Source organism: Denticeps clupeoides, chromosome 1, assembly GCF_900700375.1.
Source record: "Denticeps clupeoides chromosome 1, fDenClu1.1, whole genome shotgun sequence".
NCBI lineage: Eukaryota > Metazoa > Chordata > Actinopteri > Clupeiformes > Denticipitidae > Denticeps > Denticeps clupeoides.
The window spans coordinates 40866618-40889238 of NC_041707.1; the positions used below are offsets into that span (position 1 = coordinate 40866618).

Here is a 22621-nt window from a genome sequence, read left to right on the forward strand (position 1 = left end):
ACACCTTCTCATTGTGTTTTCTTTATTTTCGTGACTATTTACATTATTTTCTTCTCACTGAAGGCATCAAAACTATGAATGAACACATGTGGAGTTCTGTACTTAACAAAAAAAGGTTAAATAAATGAAAACATGTTTTATATTCTAGTTTCTTTGCTCTGGTTACTGCTTTGCTCACTTTTGGCATTCTCTCGATGAGCTTCAAGAGGTCGTCACCTGAAATGCTTCTCCAACAGTCTTGAAGGAGTTCCCAGAGGTGTTTAGCACTTGTTGGTCCAGCTCACCCCAAACCATCTGGATTGGGTTCAGGTCCGGTGACTGTGGAGGTCAGGTCTTCACTTTTTGTTAAGTACAGAACTCCACATGTGTTCATTCATAGTTTTGATGCCTTCAGTGAGAATCTACCAACGTAAATGATCATTTGATTTATAGTTTGGACTTCCCCCAAACTATAAATCAATTTATTTTTCATCCCTGTAGTTGTAGGCGGTAGTAGCCTAGTGGGTAACACACTCGCCTGTGAACCAGAAGACCCAGGTTCAAACCCAACTTACTACCATTGAGTCCCTGAGCCCTTAACCCGAAATTGCTCCGGGGGGACTGTCCCTTTAACTACTGCTCTTGTAAAAAAGACCATGTGGTGTGGGAGAAGAGAATAGAGTGTGTAGAAAAAACTCTTTCTCCCTCCACACAAGGACTGTATTCAACCACTCCAATTTGATGTTACCTGGCAGAAAGAGGCATGGCACAGTAGAGGTTAAAAATGAACAGTTTCTAATTTATTAACAAAGGTAAATAATTATTGTAGTTACATGTGAATATTGAATGTAAAAAGGTACCAAGGTTACAGAGAAAATAAAAATGAGAAGAAAGAGTAAAGAGGGAGAAGAGAAAGAGAGGGGGAGAGAAAGGCTCAGAAGCCTTCCGGCTTCCGATGGAAAACCCCCTGAGCAAGAAGCTCAGAGCTCCTTTTTCCACATGTGAGCAGACTTTTATACCCCTGGCCTACAGGAAGTTGTCACTGACCTACAGGAAGTTGTCACTGGCCTACAGGAAGTTGTCACTGACCAATCAGAACCTGTTGTTTCTGATGTCACGCCCCCGGTGCCTCCCATTTTGGGAATACAAAGAGGGTGGGCGGTCCTGACGGCTGATACTTCACACGTAACCGTCAGACAAAAGACATGTAAAACAGAGGTGTCGAATCTTCACGCACAACCATCGACACAGGAATGTCACACTTCCCCCTGCAGACATCTGTTATGCAAGGCAAAAGCAGGCCCCCGTGATGTCCATTCTTACACTCTTGATAAGGGCGTTGGATAAATTCTGTAAATGTGAATGTAAAATATAATAAAAATGAGTTATGAGTGGTCAAAATGAAAAAGTTAGCTTGCCAAAATTAGGATGAATTTATGCCTTTGTACTTTCCATTTAATTTTTTTTAACTTAACAAACAATGAGACAGTGATGACAGTGTTATGAATTTTTTTGACAATGGGTTGGATGCTTTCTCTTTCGGATCCCATATCCCTTTTAATCCCATATCCCTTCCTCCATTTCACAGTAAGGCACTGCGCAAGTGAACAGGTAAGAAGCCATTGCAAAATATTTCATAGTCAAAATGCTCTTTATAAAAACAATGTTTCTGCATATTATTGAAAATGTATGTTTGAAGGAAGTCAGCAATGAATCAAGAATGGAGAAAACCAAAAATATATTTATAATAAACAAAGTTTGTTTTATTTTATTTTATTTTATAAAATGTGTCATTTTAGTGATACAATACTAATATAACGTAGCAGTGTCATTTTTCACAATGTTTTTCTGGACATTCCCTTAATCTGTGTGGATAATCCGGTCCAGACCGATTTGGATTGGTTTGCTCTGACACAACATGTGGGCGAAATAATAAATTTAAGGCAGAATTGGTCAACATTGGCCTGAAAATCTGAAACAACAAGTTATGGTGTGTTCTTTTATTTATATAAAGCCATTTTGATTGCATCAATGAACATTTAATGATGAAGGCAGCACCATATTTGTACAAGTTCCCTTTCATTGTTTAAGTAAACTGGTGCACAGTACAAAGGTAATTAAATGTAAAAGCAAAGTAAATCATTAAATAAAAAAAGATGATTATAAATTGATTTGATAAACCAGATTACTTCCAATTGTTGCTGCCCAGTGGTGTAATTTCAAATAAAACAGCTGCTGTTTTTTTCACTGAATTAGTCATATGTAGCATTGCAGCCACATACATCAAATATTGTGGGTTTTCTGGTTTCATGTTTCACCGCAAAAATATGCACACTATGTGGGTAGGCACACGCCCTGTACACAATGTCCAAGTGTGGCAGCAACAATCCTGTTATGTATTAAGGATTATGAAGAGCGAGTGAGTTGTTTCATGAAAAGATTTGAACTTTTCTGCTTTCTTACAGTGTCCACAAAAGTCTGTCTTGTTATCTCCATCCATCAAAGCAGCTTCCATTCTACTGGCTGAAGTTGAAGGAAGCTTGACATGCTTGTTGTTCTCGCATCATAAGAAAGTAAATATGGGATCATACTTGTCAGGTGAGTGAAAACACACCCTTTTTACTTCTGTAAATACCACAGCCCCTGGTAAACTGTAAAAACAATTTTCCACGCGTTCGATATACTGCAAAAATATATAGGGGCAGTGGTGGCCTAGCGGTTAAGGAAGCGGCCCTGTAATCAGAAGGTTGCCGGTTCAAATCCCGATCAGCCAAAGTGCCACTGAGCAAAGCACCGTCCCCACACACTGCTCCCCGGGCGCCTGTCATGGCTGCCCACTGCTCACTCAGGGTGATGGGTTAAATACAGAGGACAAATTTCACTGTGTGCACTGTGTGCTGTGCATCACGTGTGACAATCACTTCACTTTCACGTATATATCTTTTGTGTTCTCCTGTAATATGATCAGCCAAGAAATGCAGGAACAGGCTAGTCGGAGACAACTAACTGCAGACAACTGAAAAAAACTCGCACAATAATTTATGTAGTATTTTTAACTGAAATAAATATCAAAAACCATACGGAAGAACACTTGATCTCTTAATCACTGCATAACAATACCAAACAAAGTCGGCCCTCGTTTACCCACAGCCACTGACTGTGGGTAGACCTCACTAGTATGTTTTTTTTTTATATATATATAATTTCATTAAAGAAGTAATTAATTTAAGATGTCTTTTGGCTTAAAGGTTTTTTTGTATGGCTCAAAGTGACGAAACATCCTGAAGACACTTTGAAATATTTGAAAGACGAGGTGTTTCTCACATGTGAAGTGAACAAAGATGGAGCCTCAGCGAAATGGTATCATGGCGATAAAGAGTTGACTAATAACAACAAAGTCTGCATGACCAATAAAGGAAGGACGTTTGAGCTGAGAATCCGTGATGTCCAGAAGGCAGATGAAGGTTATTATAGGATTAAAGTGAAATGCTACGATGAAGAGGTCGAAAGCACAGCAAATGTCAAAGGTGATTAGAATTCAAAATATTGGTCATTTACTGGCATCGCGCACACCTTCTAACACATTATCCATTTTTTCCTATAGTAAAGCTAGTGATTTCCAGGCCCTTAAGGGATGTTAAGGTTAATGAAGGTCAAGAGGTCACTCTAACATGTGAGGTGAATAGAGAAGATGCTACAGCAGAATGGAAGAAGGACGACAAGCTGCTGACTGAAAGCAACACAGACAGAGATATTGTCATGGAGCAGCAAGGAAAAGAGTTTACTCTGAGAATTAAACATTCTCAAAAGTTGAATAATGGCATCTACACCTGCCTGGTGAAGTCGGGCAACGAAGAGGCCCTACAATCCTCCGCTGAGGTCAAAGTAGAAGGTAACCACGTTTTTATAAATGCAACTTAGATCAGAGGAAAATGCTGGCCTATACTTTTTCTACTAGCTACTAAAGATTTGTAATGGATTTTTAATAGATATATTGGGGCAGTGGTGGCCTAGTGGTTTAGGAAGCGGCCCCGTAATCAGAAGATTACAGGTTCAAATCCCAATCTGCCACGAGTCACGGTCATTTAACACTACAGTTTTTCTCGATTGCTTAAACACATTTCTTGAAACTATGCCTCGTATTCTCAAACAGTAAACACAAATCCATAACGTCTCACCCAATTTTCCAAACATCGTATTTTCAGCTCAGAATGAAGCTCTACACTCAAAACCATTCACTCTTGCAGAAAAGCCAAACTTTGCCCACAGACATCACACACAAGGTCTCAAAAACACACACTACAGTCTTACACATTGGTGCAATAAATTAAAAACAATATTTCCAAAACTGGCAAGTTATGTTGCTTGTGGTTCTTCCCCTCAAAAACCTTTTCACATGATGAACACAAAAGACGCAACCAATGTATATATAGTGGCCCATTTTTATTAATGTACAGTACAACACACAGAAAGGGAGAGTATGCAGGCAGAAAGATGTTAGAAAACCTTGGGATATTGGTAAACCAGTCATGAACTAGAGCAGCATGATGGAAGCTGACGTTATCCCAAACAACAACGTAGTGAGGCTGCTCTGACTGTGCTGGTTCCCTGTAGTCCAGCTGGAACATATGGAACATCAAGAAAAGCAAGGAGAAGCATGGTGTTATAGGGTCCTAGAATGGGACCCTCGTTGGCTGATGGCTGCGCACATAGTGACATTCCCTCCACGCTGACCAGGGACATTTACAACAGCCCGATGGCCAATTATGTTCCTCCCCCTTCTCCTCCTTTTGGTCAGGTTAAAACCTGCCTCATCCACAAAGATAATTTCATGGGGAACAGGCCGTCCTTCAATCTCAAATATTCTCTGCAAAACACATAACACAGTAGAGTAAATCTCTACCCTGAACCACAGTTCAAGAGTGCACAAATGGCAGCATAAACTGCCATGCTGTGATGGAACAATACTTCATACAATATCAAAACTCATACCTGAACATATTCCGCTCGTTGGTTTTTCACTCTGTCAGAGTTTCGTTCAAAAGGAACGCGGTATGCCTGTTTCATTCGGAGTTGGTTCTTTCGGAGGATGCGGTCAATTGTGGAGAGGCTGATGGCATTGATCCCTCGAAAATGTTGATCATCCTCAATCACTCTCCTTTGAATCTCTCGCAGGCGGATTACATCATTGGCAATCATTGGCCTCCTTCTCCTCTCCCTCTTCCTTCACCACTCCTCCTCCTCTCCCTCTTCCTTCACCACGTCCTCCTCCTCTCCCTCTTCCTCTTCCTCCACCACGTCCTCCTCCTCGACCTCCTCCTCCTCCACCTCCCTGGTGTCCTAGACCTCCTTCTGCTCCTCTTCCTCCTCCTCGACCTCCTCCTTCACCACATCCTCCTCCTTGACCTCTTCCTTTGCATCTCTTTGGATCCATTGTTTCAAACCTGAATGAGCTGACTTTGGCCCTTTTATCTACCCATCAAAGTTTCTGATTGGTGTGTGATAAATTTTGACTCCTAGTGTTTCCACTTGGTTAACTGTGTGCTAATTGAGCTCAAGCTGTGCTGACGTAAGATAACATTATTGAATGCTCGTGCTTTCCAAATGACCACATGGTGTAATCACTGAAAAATGTAGGGATTTGTGTGTAAAGTTTTGCAGTAACAGTTCACCAAATCTGACTCATGTGTTAAAACAGGGGAATAGTGTTTATAGTTCAGGGAAATGGGTGTACTTTTTGAAAAATAGCATTATGGTTTTGAAATTTTAGTTCAAAAGATTGGTTATAGTGTTTTAGCAATCGAGAAAAACTGTAATTAGTGTCAGTTTTACATACTTTACACTGAAAATGTTAAATTTAACTCTCATTTGGCTCATATATTCACTGTGCAGTGTTAAATTAAATCTGCCATTTTTATTGTGTACAACCCCACATGAACTTCAATTCACATTAAATTGGCGCTAGAATCCTGGTGAGACCTGAACCTTTAGACCCGGGCATGAGTTTAAAAGGGAAGACAGGATTCATTAAACAGAATTGTTTGTTTGTTGGTTTGATGACCATCTAGTTTTTTGTCCAGGTGACTGACTGAACAGAAATTATAGTAAAATTCATTATTATGAATGATTTTTCTCTCTGCCCTGCAGAGTTTGAAAAAGATTGGAGGAGCACAACATTTGAGTAAGTTCACATACCATTAAGAAGAATCCTTATTATTATTTAAAAATGTATACTGTTAAAGCACTCATGTTAGATGGCTGAATGTCACTTGATTTATGTGTAATGCCTTGCTCTTGTAGTCTAGCATATAGTAAGTAGGATTCAGAACAAAATGTAGATACAATTACTATAAATATGCAATTACTATTCTATATACCACTTCAAGTGTATTGGTTTTAAGAGGGAATATTTCAATGAAAGTTTCATAGAAGATTTTTCTAATATGTTTTTTTTTTTTTTTTGCTTGTTCTCAGTTATCAAACCAGAGACACGTTGAAGACTCGACTTAGTCAGTTTAACCCGCATGTAAAGCCACTCCGGATTTTACTATACGGACCAATTGGATCAGGAAAGTCCAGCCTCATCAATTCCATTGACAGTATCTTCAAGGGGCGAATAACAAGTGGCGCCATAGCAGATGCAGTTTCTGCTGGTGAAAGTTTTACTACAACTGTGAGAAAATATTTGGTTTTCATTATGCCAGTAAATTTCAATATCATCAATATATCAAACTTCAATCTCATTTATAAAGTAAAACTTTACTGTACTTGTTCAATCTCACTTAATAAAAACAAGCTTATTTTAGATGAAACATTGTACAGCATATTCAAATAGTTATTGTTTGTCTTGAGTGTACAAACTTTATAATATATGCAATGACAGGTTTATACAGCTTAAAGTAATTTACTTTGTATTTTTTCCTTGCTATATGTTGAATGAATTACTGATGTTTAATTTCTCAGTACAAAACACACACAATTGAGTGGAAATTCCATGAAGAGTCAGGAATCTTGCCCTTTGTCTTCAATGATACCATGGGTCTGGAGCATGAGGAGTCTAAAGGGGTGCATCCAAAGGACATAATTCAAATTTTAAAAGGTCGCATAAAAGAAGGCTATGAGGTAGGTTCAAAACACATACTTTAATGCGTGCTATTGCAACATTAATTCATTTGACAGTTCAAAATAACTTAGTATGTGGGTGTATGTCTGTGTTGAAATTGATATGTAAAAAATTACTGAATTATAGAAACATTTATAGTTCCACTCTCAACACTGAAATTGACAATTGGTTACAATGTAATGCAATGGTGAACAAATGGAAGGTTGTGTTGTGTGCTCCCTGTATGCTCTGTGCAGGGATAACTTAGCTCTGCTTCGCGTTATTGTTGAGATTGTGTATTTTTGCGATTTTGTTGATCAGAAGCCATTAACCTGTAACTTTTATTCTCAAGTTTCAAAAGGACCCAATGCCAAAAGTCTTCTGGGAACAACATCCCAAACCAACTGATAAAGTCCACTGCCTGGTGTGTGTGTTACCAGCAGATAAAATCTCTTTTGTGCATGAGGATGTCATCATAAAAATGAAGTCCATCAGACAAAAAGCCAGCACAATGGGTGAGACTCATAACAAATATTCTTTGGTTTCATATGTTCCCACATGAATAGCATATAATGACTTTGGGATTGGGGCATACTAATGGTTAAGAGTATATGTCAGATAAAAAATGTTAAACTCAAAATATGAATTTAAGGATTAAAATGTATTATTATCACTGTACATGCTTCATTCTGTCTTACTGTCTCTGGGAGCACATTCTCACTCACCCCTGGGTCTACCACATACAGCAATGTTCAATATACTGTCCATATTATATGCAGCTTAATTCAAGCGTCTCAGATTTTGTTGTGTATATGTGGTGTATATTTGTTCTGTGCATCAGGCATTCCTCAAGTTGTCTTCATGACAAAGGTGGACCAAACTTGCTCAGTGGTGAACTCAGACTTGAAAAAGATCTACTACAGTATGAAGATCAAAGAAAAAGTAAGTGAGATGTCTGATTCGTAGCATTTCAGAAATGAGTCTGGAAAAATCAGCCAAATAATTAAAGGAGTGTGAAATAACACATTGTGTGCTTTTCTCAGATGGAGGACTGCAGCAACAGTCTGGGTGTCCCAGTGAACTTCATTTTCCCCGTAAAGAACTACTCGGAGGAGAATGATCTGGTTTTGGAGGTGGACCTCCTGATCCTGAATGCTTTATCTCGCACTGTTCAACTTGCTAATGACTTTGTTAAACCATAGGATTCTGATACTGAAACGGAAGCGAGCTAAATACACAAGTTATTTTTGCTTGTAACTTTGTTTGCCGTAATTTTGACTTACTGCAAATTTATGTAGACTATTTGCATGAAATGATCTACCATTTCTGTCATCATGATTCAAAATTTCATGACCAAAAATCACATTCTGCTCACATTTTTCTGTATTAATCATGAACGTCAAAGATTATCATTATTGAAAATGTGTCAAAATCCTCTGATGGTTTTCTGATAGTTACTATTCAATTATATGCTTAATTTTAGTAGAATACATACAATTTAAAAATTACTCCTTTTTCAAGTTTTCCATAGTTGCAGCAATATATAGCTGTAGTACAAGTAGGTTTTCACTATGTATGTATTTTTACAGTCATTTTCTGCATTTTTTTTAATGATTAATAGAGGTAAAGGTAATTCAGCAAAAATGGTTACTAAATATTCATTTTTCATAATTGCTAAGTTTTATTCCGGGCCGTGGCACCATAAGTGCGCACACACACCTACTGTGTCACCAACTCACAAGATCCAAACCGGGATTCAAACTCAGAACAATGTGAGGCCACCATTCTCCACCATTTTCCACTCTCCTAATCTGTAAACAGTTGATCCATCGATTAAAAAATGTTCTTTGGCTTTACAGTCTCCTGGAAATCACTCAGCAAATTATTCACACATTTCTACACACCTGGAAAGGCCAGTTACTTTAATAAAAATGTAAAGAGGTGGTGAGGCTGAGCGAGAAGTGGTCGGGGTCAGTGCAGAGGGAGGACAGAGAGAAAGAGACTTTTAGATGAAAAGCATATGCATTTACATTTCATTTACATTTATGGCATTTTATCAGACGCCCTTATCCAGAGCGACTTACAATGAGTAGTTACAGGGGACAGTCCCCCCTGGAGCAACTTAGGGTTAAGTGTCTTGCTCAGGGACACAATGGTAGTAAGCGGGATTTGAACCTGGGTCTTCTGGTTCATAGGCGAGTGTGTTACCCGCTAGGCTACTACCACCCTGTCATATGCCATTCAAAATAATCGCCAAAACAATTATACAATTTCATATTGTATACATCCACCATGGAACCCTCAGACAAAATAAACTGAGACCTAGTTGGGCAGACCATACAAGCCAATCTCCAACCCATATGGGCCCCACATGAACCTGCTGGCTGGGGACACTAACACTGCCAGAGCACTCTAATATCAGCCCAATGACAAATCTGGCATGGCATGACTTGGCATGGCAGGACTAAGCATGTACAACGGTCTTTGACACTAAATGAACTGGCGCACTTCCCAACTGGATCCCACAGAGCAAAATTGGTCTGGCCCATATAGTCAGTGCATTTAGGAATCAGAATGCACCGAGAGCGCCAGGCACTAAAACTGGGCACGGCTAACCCATGATCGGCAAGATAGGCCACCTCAGCTGCCATCGCAGCCATCTTTATGGATAGAGGTGGTATGAATGGGAGCATGGTCACCCATGTCAATGTCATGACGCAGGACGTTACAACAAGATGGCACATCTGAAATTAAAGAGGGGAGGAGGCCAATCAAATTTTCTCACAAGCATGCTGATCAGAAAGATGTGACAAAAACATTTCCAGATCAGACATGATTTCAGAATTCTAGAGACGGGCACAAGTCACAGGAATGTCTCACAGAGTAAGGCTGTTTTCCTCAGAACTGTAGAAAGGAGTCACCGCAGAGGATATGGATGCAACTGGAACTGCCCCAGCAGTTCTTTCTCCACATCCCTGGTAAAATAAGACTTGAGCAGGCGGGGGGTCGAACAACATAAAAGTGTCAGATAACCCGACTGCATCTTGATACTTACGGGTTTGAGCTCGAGTCACGACACACACAGGAAAGGCTGAAGCAAGACATGTCCACGTCCGTAACCGGCATCGGGATCTCTATGACTACCGAAACTGGAAGGACCTTTCCTCCAGCGACATAATTTCCCAAAAGAAAGCGGAAAGCTGAGAACAAACCGCAACCCTGAAAACACCAGAGAACAACTTGCTTTTTAAGTGCAGAGTGTGCAATGGGACTCTAGTGAACCCCATTTCGATTCCCTGCACCACCACGTCCAAATCACAGCAACTCTCCATAAAGAAGGGGAGAACAGAATCTAGGATGAAAGATTGTGCAGCATCAGTATCACACAGAATTTTGATAGCCACATCATCTTCCACACGGCCAGTAAACAAAACCGTTCCATTTAAAACAAATGGCTCATAACCAAGATCAATTTCATCATGAATGTTCTCCGAAGTCAAAGTGTGCACCAGCCCAACTTTCTTTGGGAGCGATTGGGATGATGCTCAATTCTTTTTCTGTAAACGAGGACATGCAGTAATTAAATGACCCAGCCCATGACAATAAAAACACCGTGAGGGTCGTTGGAGGGAAAAGATATACTGTCAAGCCGGGAATTCCTCAAGCTCTGTTTCATGCTGAGCTCTGATCAGCACAAACAGCAGCTTGAGCCAAAGAAGTCTCCTGTCGATCATGCAGGTAGGTAGCGACAGCATCAGGAATGCAGTAGTTAATTCTCGCAACTATTTGCGGGTTGTAACATGTTCTGACATACACCAGCGGTCAAAGAGGTTCTCCTTCTCACGAGCAAATTCAAAATATGTAATTCTTTCTTTTTTCCGCAGTCGACGGAATTTTTGCCGGTATGCTTTAGATACCAGTTCAAAAGCATTTAAAATTGCAGTTTTAACCGTACTGTAGTCCGAACTCTGCTCAACAGTAAGAGCAGAATAAACTTCTTGAGGTTTACCTGACAGCACACATTGTAATTAAAGACTCCAGACACCAGTTGGCCATTTTATTGTAATGGCAGCCTTCTCAAAAACAGTGACACAGGTGGAACAGAGACGGGGGAAACACCTACATCTGCCGGAACAACTGCGTCTTTTCTAGCGGACAATTCTAATTCTAACTTCTTTAAAACAAAGTCGCACTTTTCCCTTTCATGCTGACTTTCATATTCCCTGTTTCACATTCCTCACACTCTAGCCGTTTTACCTCTAAATCAATCTCCAATTTACGAATTTGCAACTCTATTTCGATTTCCTTCTCCCACACAGCACAACTGTCATGCTCAGATCTTCACTTGGCTGCTTTATATTGCATCTGCCGTTCAAGAAAATAATACTTGCGCATCTTTAATTCAATTTCATAGACGCTACCGGCTGCAGACTCCGGAGACGCCTGACCTTTGGTCCGCGCCACAATGACGTTAATGCCCAATAAATCCCATTCTACTACTTTTAACAGAGATTCTGTCAACTTTTTATCTTTGCTCGCTAACTCAATCACGTATTTTTTTGCAATTTGCAACAAGTTCCCTTTGGTGCAACACAACAGAAAGTCGTACGATCAGCTCTGAATAAACTTGTCTGCCAACAACATGTTACTAATCGTGCATTTCAGACCAAGAGACACGAATGATATGCAGCACTAAAAAAGATATGGCTGCAAACGGAGCGAAACGTTCGCTTTTTCCACCGCTTGTTGCCACAAAAATGCATGGGAACTCTGAGCCCTAAACCTGCCTCTTTTTCAAAGAGAATTACCAATTGAAAGTTCAAGGTCAGTCAGAAGACAAACTAAAAAGCTCCCCCCGGGTTTGCTCTTCAAAATACCACCCAAATAAAATCCACCAACCAACAAAACAACAAATGCGCTCCGATGGAGGGAATACAAAAATCCAGCTGGAGACGCCTAACTTACCACGGTTCCCAATGAACGCCAAACGTGCATCTTTCACCAAAAATCCTGATGTCCCAGAACCTGATGTCCCGGACAAGCCCCCAATTTTGTTACAAGCCAGCCCATAACAAAAGAAAAGACAAAAACCTAGTAATATTTTATTAACAACAAATAAATAAATAAACAAATAAAGAAGAAATACATACAAAACTAATTACAACAAATAATGACAAATCAAATAAACCCCTAAAAGCAGGCAGACACACCAAGTTGTGTCACCTCCTAAGGGAAACGCAGGGGAAACCGGAAGTGATGCAATCGGGAAATGCTAGGGAGGCAGGTGGGGTGGAACCTAGCAAAAGGAAACTGAGGCTCTTTTTATTCTGGCTGTCCTCAGCAGGAACAGGTGGGCTCAATTTGTAATCACCAGGAATCCTACAAACACAACACAAACACAGAACAGAAACACACCAAAAAAATAATAGTTCCTCATTACCTATAAATTCTGTAATTTTAGGATATATATGTTATGTAAAACGTGAACGTCTTTTTATTTTTTGATTCTTAGAATATTTATTTGGAGCATGTTTCATTTTCATAGATATCTGAATTTATCCCTCTGTGTTGTTTCTTAGCGACTTTAAAGTTTTTTACAGGACTCAGACTTGAGTTTAAGTAAGTTTGTTTTATTTCAAAAATAGCTTAAAAAAACCCTCAAATACAGTAACATGAGTAAATACAATTTGTTACGTTCCACCTTTGATAATGCTTTGCTACTTAAAAGCTAGGGGGGGGGGGGTCCATGTTGGTCCCCAACATGATGGTGGGTAAATAATTTATTACTTTGGGAGGAGCAGAGTCATAGTGATATTTCAGTTTAACAAATTTAATTTTGATTAATATGACAAAAGTCAGTTCTTTGTTGGTCCAAGTCTTTTTCATGATGGTGGGTAAATCAGGGGCAACTGTTCCTGGATTCAGTTTAATTAATAAACCTGGCTTAAGCTAGCACAAGAAATGTGTTTACATTTTGTAAAAGGAACGAATTAAATGAATGTAAAAATATGTATTCTGAATCTGAACTATACACTGCTAGACACCACTTAATGGAGCATTTCGGGATATAAGGATGGTAAAAAATCCTGTTTTTTAACTTTTGACCTGGATCACCCATCTCTGGATACTGAATCTGTAACCTTGACACAAAATAGAAAGTTCCACTCTCTCTCTGTCCTAATACTGCCTTCTAATATCTACAGCATAAAAGGAACAGATCACCTGTTCAGACAATCTGTACTTCTGCGCTGACCAAGAATAAATGCTTTAGTCCAGCAAGTCAATAGAATATTTTCCACTAAGAAAAATATTTCCGTAACAGTATGGAATTGGAACAATAAATACAATGCCTAGGGTGATTCATCTTGCCACTTTTTTATTATTAACTACAGCTTAGGTCTAAGAAAGGTTCTCAGAAAAGGCCTCACATGATAAGGTGCACCACCCATATGAATAAACCTTTTACAATGAGGAATGTCTAAACACTAGCACAGAACACGAACATTTACATTTACATTTACAGCATTTATCAGGCGCCTTTATCCAGAGTGACTTACAATCAGTAGTTACAGGGACAGTTCTCCTGGAGCAACTTAGGGTTAAGTGTCCTGCTCAGGGACACAATTGTAGTAAGTGGGGTTTGAACCTGGGTCTTCTGGTTCACAGGCGAGTGTGTCACCCACTAGGCTACTACCAACATATTTCATACAGCGCATAGAAACAAGTAAAGGTTGACAGTTTGATTAAATAGATTCATACTTGAAAACCATCTCGATTACGCCTAAATGTTTCCTTAAAATTAATGTCCTGAGGACAAATTGCATGTATAAAAATCACAAAAAACTTCCCAGAAATCCCAAAAATAAAACTGGCCACAATTAATTACATATTGCCATAATTCAGAAATTTGACAGAACCATAAAATGACAGCATGAATAAATGCAGTTAAAGACAGTGTCACAAAGCTCCCAGACGATTCTGGTTAGGTCCCACATTGGATTCTGGGACGCAGAATCAGAGTGCAGTGCCATATTCTGTAGAATTTGTTTTTTTGTAATGGACCTAGTAGACAAGAAAAAAACAAAACACTTGATATTTTCTGATATATTTTAAAATATCTATATAAGCATGTATATGTATATAATAGTAAAATAGCATTTATTCAATACATAAGGACATCTGGATTTACCAGCTGCGGCAGGTTGTTCTGAATGTGTGTGAAGGCCACGTCGTTCTGTTGACATCTCAGCAGACCCTGGTCCTCGTGGAACAGACAGTCCACTGTGAGCACAACTTTCTCTCCTTTAACAAATCTGCTGCTGCTTGGTACATGTTGGTTCGGCTTGATGGTGTGGTGCATCACCACCAGGATGACTGGTTTAGTGTCTGGGGACAGTGAGTGTGGTCATTAGAGCAGAAAAAAAGGACAATAATAATAATATGATACTAAAATGGCCTGGTTTGGTCTAACATATTATGAAGCATTTGTTAAATGTAACTTAATACTGATTTTGAATGATATAAGTTAAGATTGAGTTATTGTTTGAATATAATGAGGTCACTACCTTTTATTTCTGCCAGTGCTGCTTGAATGTCTGTTCCAGCACGAGATAGAATCAGACAAAATGCCAGGACAATGTCACACTCCTCCACTGAGTTCACTTCTGTCAGGTCATTTTTATTTAGAATATCCTTTATTGACTGTGTGTATTTGATGGGAGTTTTACCAAAACTTTGTGTGAAAAAATGTTTTTTTTCTGGAAAAAAATATATGTAAATTTAAAAAATAATTGTATATGGAATGTTATATAAAACCATATTTGCAGGATGTCTTCCTCTTACCAGTTTTGAAGGCAGCATTAGCAGGGCTAATCCTTGTTGAATCAGTTTCTGAATCTGTAGAAATTGACAATTTATTCTATCTGACTTCAGGGGTGGCCAGTAGTAAATGTACTTTCTTATAGAAAAATACCAAATGTATTTAGTTACATTATTTGAAATATGTTGTTCATTTTTAGTTGTAAATGGTGTTATAACTTCTCTATTGTTTCTTGTATTAAAACACTGAAAAGGGCCCCTCTGGAAAATCTGATTATATTTTTGTAGAAACCTAGAACTGCATATTTAAAAGAATGATACCTGTGTGGAAGTGATTGGAAGCAGATGAACTCCTTTCTCCATTCTTGCCCACAGTGCACACACTGACAGTGAACTCAGTATCTGGCTTCAAGTCTGTAATGTCTGTATACTGGCTCACTGTGTAGAACTTCTTTGTTCCAATCCTTTCACTGTGGTAAGAGATCAGGAATCTATATGAATTCTTATTCCCCCATCTTAACCAGGTGGTCTTCTGCTCCTTCCCATCTGACAGATTCCAGCTGAGTTTAGCAGATGTAGCAGAAACTGAGTCCACAGTCAAGTTCTGTGGAGCTGAAGGAGCTAGAACACAACATTATATATATTAAAACATGCCATATGAACAGCAGCAGATGTATATCATATTTATATTTACATTTACATTTACAGCATTTACCAGACGCCCTTATCCAGAGTGACTTACAATCAGTAGTTACAGGGACAGTCCCCCCCCTGGAGCAACTTAGGGTTAAGTGTCTTGCTCAGGGACACAATGGTAGTAAGTGGGACTTGAACCTGGGTCTTCTGGTTCATAGGTGAGTGTGTTACCTGCTATTTTTCTCAACTAGTATTTTAAACAGAACATCACAGCCCAGCCCTACTTAGTGTTCAACAAATCAGAATTAATCGCTTAGTTTACTCACTTGTCCCAATCCCTCAAATCCATGCCTCAGCTTCTAGAGCCCATCCCTGGACACTGGGCACTTGGATGAGGACTCACCCAAACCACCTTTCCTATTTCTAATTTTAGCTGAATAATCCTATTCAAAATCTTCATAGATGTCTGGTTGAACTGGACACGTTTGCTTAAATTCGGTCACTTTCCTCAAAAAAATATTTGTGACTTATGCCATCACTATTTTTCCATGCTGACAAACAGACATTTTCTATCTAATTCTATGGAAGTCAGCAGCTCTGACCTGTGTGGATGTTGGTTGAAGTTTCTTGACTCCTCCCTCCGTGTTTAACCTCAGTCCAGACAGTAAGCATGTATGGAGTGTCTGGTTTCAGCTCTGTGATTTCTGTACTGTATGACTCTGTAGAGATGGACTCTATTTTACTCTCTTTACTCCAGTAAGAGATCAGGAAACTGTGTGGAATCTGATCCATCCCATGTGGTGGAATCCAGCTGATTTTAGCAGATGTAGCAGAAACTGAGACCACAGTCACCTCCTCTGGAGCTGGAACAGCTGAATTCAGGATTAACACACAATTTTTCATATTCACTTAGAATTCTTTTACAGAATCTTTATGATCTCACTGACATGACAAATGTTTTTGAATTTGTTACGGCCATGGGTCTTTTAGGACCTAATAACTTAAATTATGGAAAATAATCACCGTAAATAATAACTCAAGTTTTTTAATAATTCAGTTCTGTTTTTATCTCCAAACAAGCTGCAAAGCGCAAATCAAGTTATTTTAAATAGAATGTCAAGTTTACTTTATCACTTTTTCTTAAAACATAAGCAAATATTTAGCATAAGAAAACATGTGATTAAATATTCTCCTTTCAGCCATCTAATAAATATATCTAAATGTTTAAGACAGAAATAAATTTTTATTTTTGTAACATTTTATTTTTTATATCTTACTTTTACTGAAGATCTTCTCGATAGGTTTACTGTGGTGAAGGTTGTTCAGTACAGTACAGACCCTGATCTTGTACTCTGTACAAAACCGTAGATCATGTAGAGAATGATGGAGAGTCTCTGTAGAAATGGTCTGTTCTTCTTCTCCTTCACTGCTGTACGACAGCAGGTATGAGACCTGATCTACTCCTGGTGGTTTACTCCATCTTACTGACACTGATGTTAAGTTCACCTCCACAGAAAGGTTCTCTGGTGGAGGAACCTGAACTGTACAAAAGAGAAGAATGGATTAAAACCATGATACGTGTTAAATGATCACCGGCCAGAGTTTATATGAATAAATTGTCACTGATCACTATCACTGTTAGTAAGAGGCAGCACATTTGCTGGGACTGGGAGAGGTCAATCTTGAAAAGGAATTCAATCCATTACAACAACCACACCCTCACCAGACATGATCCTGATAGTGTTGCAGTCAAGACCACCTAAATTTAGACCAAGATACTGCTGAGATCAGAGGTTATCAAGACCAATACAATGTGAATACTTGGGCCAAGATAAAGACAAACTAATGCAAGACCAAGACTGAAAAAGACTAGTTTAATTGAATTCCTACAACAACAAAAAAAATAATTATAGTGAGAAACAACCTAAACTTGCGCCCACAGACCGTGGTACAGAGACTTGCATGTGTGCACAGTATATTTTTCTTTCCAATTTCATGGTACATAAGGGACTCCACACTAGTGAGCTGGCTGCTTGCAAAATATATATATACACAATACAGGCCAAAAGTGTGGACACACCTTCTTATTCAACGTGTTTTCTTTATTGTCATGACCATTTATGTTGGTAGATTCTCACTGAAGGCATCAAAACTATGAATGAACACATGTGGAGTTATGTACTTAACAAAAAAAAAGGTGAAATAAGTGAAAACATGTTTTATATTGTAGTTTCTTTGCTCTGATTACTGCTTTGCACACTCTTGGCATTCTCTCCATGAGCTTCAAGAGGTCGTCACCTGAAATGGTTTTCCAACAGTCTTGAAGGAGTTCCCAGAGGTGTTTAGCACTTGTTGGCCTCTTTGCCTTCACTCTGCGGTCCAGCTCACCCAAAACCATCTCGATTGTGTTCAGGTCCGGTGACTGTGGAGCACTCCATCACTCTCCTTCTTGGTCAAATAGCCCTTACACAGCCTAGAGGGGTGTTAAGGGTCATTGTCCGGTTGAAAAATAAATGATCGTCCAACTAAACAAAAACCGGATGGGATGGCATGTTACTGCAGGATGCTGTGGTACCCATGCTGGTTCAGTGTACCTTCAATTTTGAATAAATCCCCAACAGTGTCACGAGCAAAACACCCAAACACCATCACACCTCCTCCTCCATGCTTCACAGTGGGAACCAGGCATGTGGAATACATCCGTTCACCTTTTCTTTGTCTCACAAAGACACGGCGGTTGAAACCAAAGAACTCAACAGAGCAAAACATACATTTTCACTGGTCTAATGTCCATTTGAAACAAATCTTTTCTGCTTGTTACCTCTCCTTTGCAGCGGTTTCCTGGCAGCTATTTGATCATGAAGGCCTGATTTGTGCAGTCTCCTCTTAACAGTTGTTCTAGAGATGGGTCTGCTGCTAGAACTCTGTGTGGCATTTATCTGGTCTCTGATCTGAGCTGCTGGTAACTTGTAATTTCTGAGGCTGGTGACTTGGATGAACTTGTCTTTAGAAGCAGAGGTTACTCTTGGTCTTCCTTTCCTGGGTCAATCCTCATGCCAGCTTCGTTGTAGCACTTGATGGTTCATTTCTTAAAGTTAATTATGGCCACTCATTTTTCTTTTATTAAGCTGATTGGTTCTTGCCATGAAATGAATTTTAACACTTGTCCAATAGGGCTGTCGGCTGTGTAGTAACCTGACCTCTGCACAACACAACTGATGGTCTCAACCCCATTAATAAAGCAAGAAATTCCACTAATTAAACCTGATAAGGCACATCTGTGAAGTGAAAACCATTTCAGGTGACGACCTCTTGAAGCTCATTGAGAGAATGCCAAGAGTGTGCAAAGCAGTAATCAGAGCAAAGGGTGGCCATTTTTTTTTGTTAAGTACATAACTCCACATGTGTTCATATATAGTTTTGATGCCTTCAGTGATAATTTACCAATGTAAGAAGAGAAAAAAAAAATTGAATGAGAAGGTGTGTCCAAACTTTCGAGCTGTATTGTATATCTCCCCCTGAACAAACGACTGTACTATACGTACATGCATGTAATTCTCTGTAAGATTTCTGAGTTTTTCCTTATAGTTAAATGAGAAGAAATGCAGAGCTAGTTAACAATCTTGTAATTAGTTATGTTACACTTAATTGTACTTTCTCTCCAAATGCCTGGTAAATGTTCATTTTGGCCCAGCTGTATCCATCAAGGTGGTTCAACAAAATTGACATACAGCCAGGCATAATCCTAGCCAGCATTCAAACAAAAAAGGAAAGCCAGTGAGTCTTTTTCATGATGGTGGATAAATCAAAGACGACTCTTCCCTGCCAACACGTTCCTGTCGAGCCCATATAGTTTGTATTATATAACAAATGCACCAACATACAGCCTTAACATTAAAAGTGAAAAGCCAGTGAGGTCCATGTTGGTCCGAGTCTTTTTCACGACGGTGGGTAAATCAGGGACAACTCTTGCTCCCATTCTGGGCTCAGTTTAATTTATAATTTAATTAAGAAATGTGTGTAACTTTTGAAAATTTCAGAATTTTCTTTTCTAAACCTGATCTATACACTGCTGTAAACCTCTTGATGGAATATTTGTGTCTACAAGGCCCATGTAGGTTTAAGATAGGTTTCATGTGAAGCCCACCTAAAGCCCCTCTGGGCTTGCCCACATGGGGCCACCATGGAACCCCCGGACAAAATTAACTGGGACCCACTTGGGCAGACCACACCAGCCCATATACAACCCATTTGGGACCTACTTGAACATTTTGGCTGGGCACTGATTAGAATGCTTCAGCCTCCCTAAAGTGCCTGGACTAATTAAACTAATCTCAACTTCAAATCAATGTACTTGTATATAAGATCCGCTTCCTACAAGTTTCCTTTAACAAGTAGCACCTGATATTATAAATCCTATCCTTAAAATTATTCATGTGTTCTTTAGCACTGACCACATACCAAAAAAAAAGCATTAAGCTTTCGAATTTTACATTGAATTTCAACCTCATAATTATATAAAAAATTTTTTTAGAAAAGGTCATAGCCCAGCGGCTCTGTGCGTACCTACACAGCAACAACATTCATGAAGCGTATCAGCTGGGATTTACACCGAATCGGAGACAGCGCCGGTGGTTAATGTCACTAATGACCTGCTGTTGGTCTCTTGACCTTAGCACAGCATTTGACACTTTGACACTATTGATCACACTATTCTCCTTGACAGGTTAGAGAATGTTGTTGGGATTAAGGTTGTTTTAGGTCCGCACAATTGTATTTATTATCATTGTCAGTCAAGAGACAGCAGCTGAACATCATTAAAAACTGTCTGAAGGACATTGGACAGTGGATGCACACCAACTTTCTCCTGTTAAACCCTGACAAGACAGAAGCTCTTGTACTTGGGCCTCAAGCAGCCAGGCACCCTGGATAGCCTTTCTATTTCACCGAGTATTGAAGTGAAGGATCTAGGTGTCCTCATTGATGCAGGTCTCTCATTCAATTCACACGTAGATAATATCACTAGGATAGCATTCTTTCACCTTAGAAATATTGCAAAAATAAGAAATATCATTTCAATGCATGATGCAGAAAAGTTGGTCCGTGCATTTATTACATCAAGGTTAGATTACTGCAACGCATTACTGTCTGGATGCTCTAGTAGGTGCATGAGTAAACTCCAGCTAGTACAGAATGCTGCAGCCAGAGTTCTAACTAGAAATAGGAAATTTGACCACATCACCCCAGTCTTACAATCACTGCACTGGTTATACATCAAATTTAGGATTGACTACAAAATCCTACTTTTGACCTATAAAGCTCTAAATGGTCTCACCCCGCAATACCTGAGTGAACTTTTAGTTATTATGCCCCCTGCATTCAATGAGTGCGAGGTCAGTACAAGTACAGAAGGTCACAGGTGGGAGCAGCTCCTTCTCATATAGAGCTCCGCAGTTGTGGAACGGCTTGCCGGTCCGTGTTTGGAACTCAGACTCAGTCTCAGTGTTTAAATCTAAACTGAGAACACACCTGCTTTCTCTGGCCTTCACAAACATACCACTATAGCCACATATTTCAGTTCCAGTCGTAAAATGCCACCGTCTGCCCTTCCTCTGTTTGTTCTCTCCGAGGCACTAAATCACCCAGCAGCCAGACCACCTCCAGACTCCAATAAAGAGACCAACAGAAGAATCTTAGTCCCTGGCAATGAACTGCTGATGAGACGACTTAACATGAAATGATCAGAGGGTCACCACAGCCACCACCACCGTAACAGAGAAAGCCTCCGGGATCTTGTAGCATTATAATGGGCGCTATTTATACAATGGTACTGGACTAAAACCTACTTTGTACTATCCAGTACCTCCAAACATGGACAGATGCTTTGTAAAAGTAACATAAATCCTGATTTCTAGGAAACTTCTCTTTGGACTTTACCACCACTTCACCTGTTGGACAATGTTTTACTTTTCTTGGACAAATCATCACCAACCCTGCACTGACACCAACTGCAGACTCACTCTACCCTGGAAGGGCATCCCTCTCTGTATCACTCCTTCCCAAGGTTTCTTCCTTTCTTCCTTTCCAGGCTCTCTACCTGCATTGGCCCCATGCCGGATATCTATTATTTTACATAGAAATGCTTGGTCCAGAACTGGGTCGTTTTCTCTCCAACTTCAACTTCATATTCCTGCTATTGTTATTATTGTTATGCCTTTACCTGTTCTGAAATTGATAGCAGAAGAGTCACTCTTCCCTTCCATCGAATCCAATTTAATCTCATTAGAGACAGTAAGAGTGTACGGAGTGTCTGGTTTCAGCTCTGTGATTTCTGTCCAGTATGAATCTGTAGTGATGGACTCTGGTTTACTCTCTTTACTGCAGTAAGAGATCAGGAAACTGTGTGGAATCTGATCCATCCCATGTGGCAGAATCCAGCTGATCTTAGCAGATGTAGCAGAAACCTGGACCACAGTCACCTTCTCTGGAGCTGGAACAGCTGGTACCAGATTTCGGAAATATCACAGAACATAAAAATAACATCAAACTTGATTTCTAGGAAACTTCACTTTGAATCATTTGAGTAATTGTAATCTCTTACTTTTACTGAAGGTCTTTTCGACAGGTTTACTGTGGTGAAGGTTGTTCAGTACAGTACAGACCCTGATATTGTACTCTGTACAAAACCGTAGATCATGTAGAGAATGATGGAGAGACTCTGTAGAAATGGTCTGTTCTTCTCCTTCACTGCTGTAGGACAGCAGGTATGAGACCTGATCTACTCCTGGTGGTTTACTCCATGTTACTAACACTAATGTTAAGTTTGCCTCCACAAAAAGGTTGTCTGGTGCAGGAACCTGACCTGCAGAAAAGAGAAGAATGAAATAAAATGATCGTGCGTGAGTGAGGAACATAGTACATAATAAGTCATTAATATAAACACAAGAACTTAATCAGAACATATGAACCTTTTCAGCTTTGTCTGTCTGACATCTATCACAAGTATCGTGATTTAATAGCTGCCGTCATGATCACATTGAAACACTGTCATGTGGTCAAACTAACAGGGTCATGAGGGAAAACAAA

At 39.5% G+C, this 22621-nt stretch overlaps 2 protein-coding genes across 6 annotated transcripts in view; one reads left to right on the forward strand and one right to left on the reverse strand.

Annotated features, from left to right (window-relative positions):
• The window catches only part of LOC114792914 (tenascin-N-like), a 106557-nt gene that overhangs the window by 76454 nt on the left and 7482 nt on the right, over nucleotides 1-22621 (reverse strand). For all 5 annotated transcript variants that reach the window (XM_028984460.1, XM_028984479.1, XM_028984451.1 and 2 more), the window contains exons 11-14: nucleotides 22137-22397; nucleotides 21756-22034; nucleotides 16813-17076; nucleotides 16138-16407 (exon numbers count right to left, since the gene is read on the reverse strand). In XM_028984460.1, coding sequence (XP_028840293.1) covers nucleotides 16138-16407; nucleotides 16813-17076; nucleotides 21756-22034; nucleotides 22137-22397 — 1074 coding nt within the window. The remainder of the gene's footprint in view (nucleotides 1-16137; nucleotides 16408-16812; nucleotides 17077-21755; nucleotides 22035-22136; nucleotides 22398-22621) is intronic.
• On the forward strand, nucleotides 1461-8935 carry LOC114793524 (interferon-induced protein 44-like). The gene is made up of 10 exons (XM_028985400.1): nucleotides 1461-1590; nucleotides 2445-2577; nucleotides 3228-3506; nucleotides 3584-3871; nucleotides 6127-6160; nucleotides 6454-6652; nucleotides 6943-7101; nucleotides 7434-7596; nucleotides 7923-8023; nucleotides 8125-8935. Exons 1-10 carry the CDS (start codon nucleotides 1498-1500, stop codon nucleotides 8281-8283), a joined length of 1608 nt encoding a protein of 535 aa, XP_028841233.1. The 5' UTR covers nucleotides 1461-1497; the 3' UTR covers nucleotides 8284-8935.

Bases quoted from the DNA above. Each gene is read 5' to 3' on its own strand.
- LOC114793524 (XM_028985400.1), top strand. From the start codon at position 1,498: ATGGGTTGGATGCTTTCTCTTTCGGATCCCATATCCCTTTTAATCCCA. The intron at 1,591-2,444 runs GTAAGAAGCCAT...GCTTTCTTACAG, and splicing joins GGCACTGCGCAAGTGAACAG to TGTCCACAAAAGTCTGTCTT. The intron at 3,507-3,583 runs GTGATTAGAATT...TTTTTCCTATAG, and splicing joins AAGCACAGCAAATGTCAAAG to TAAAGCTAGTGATTTCCAGG.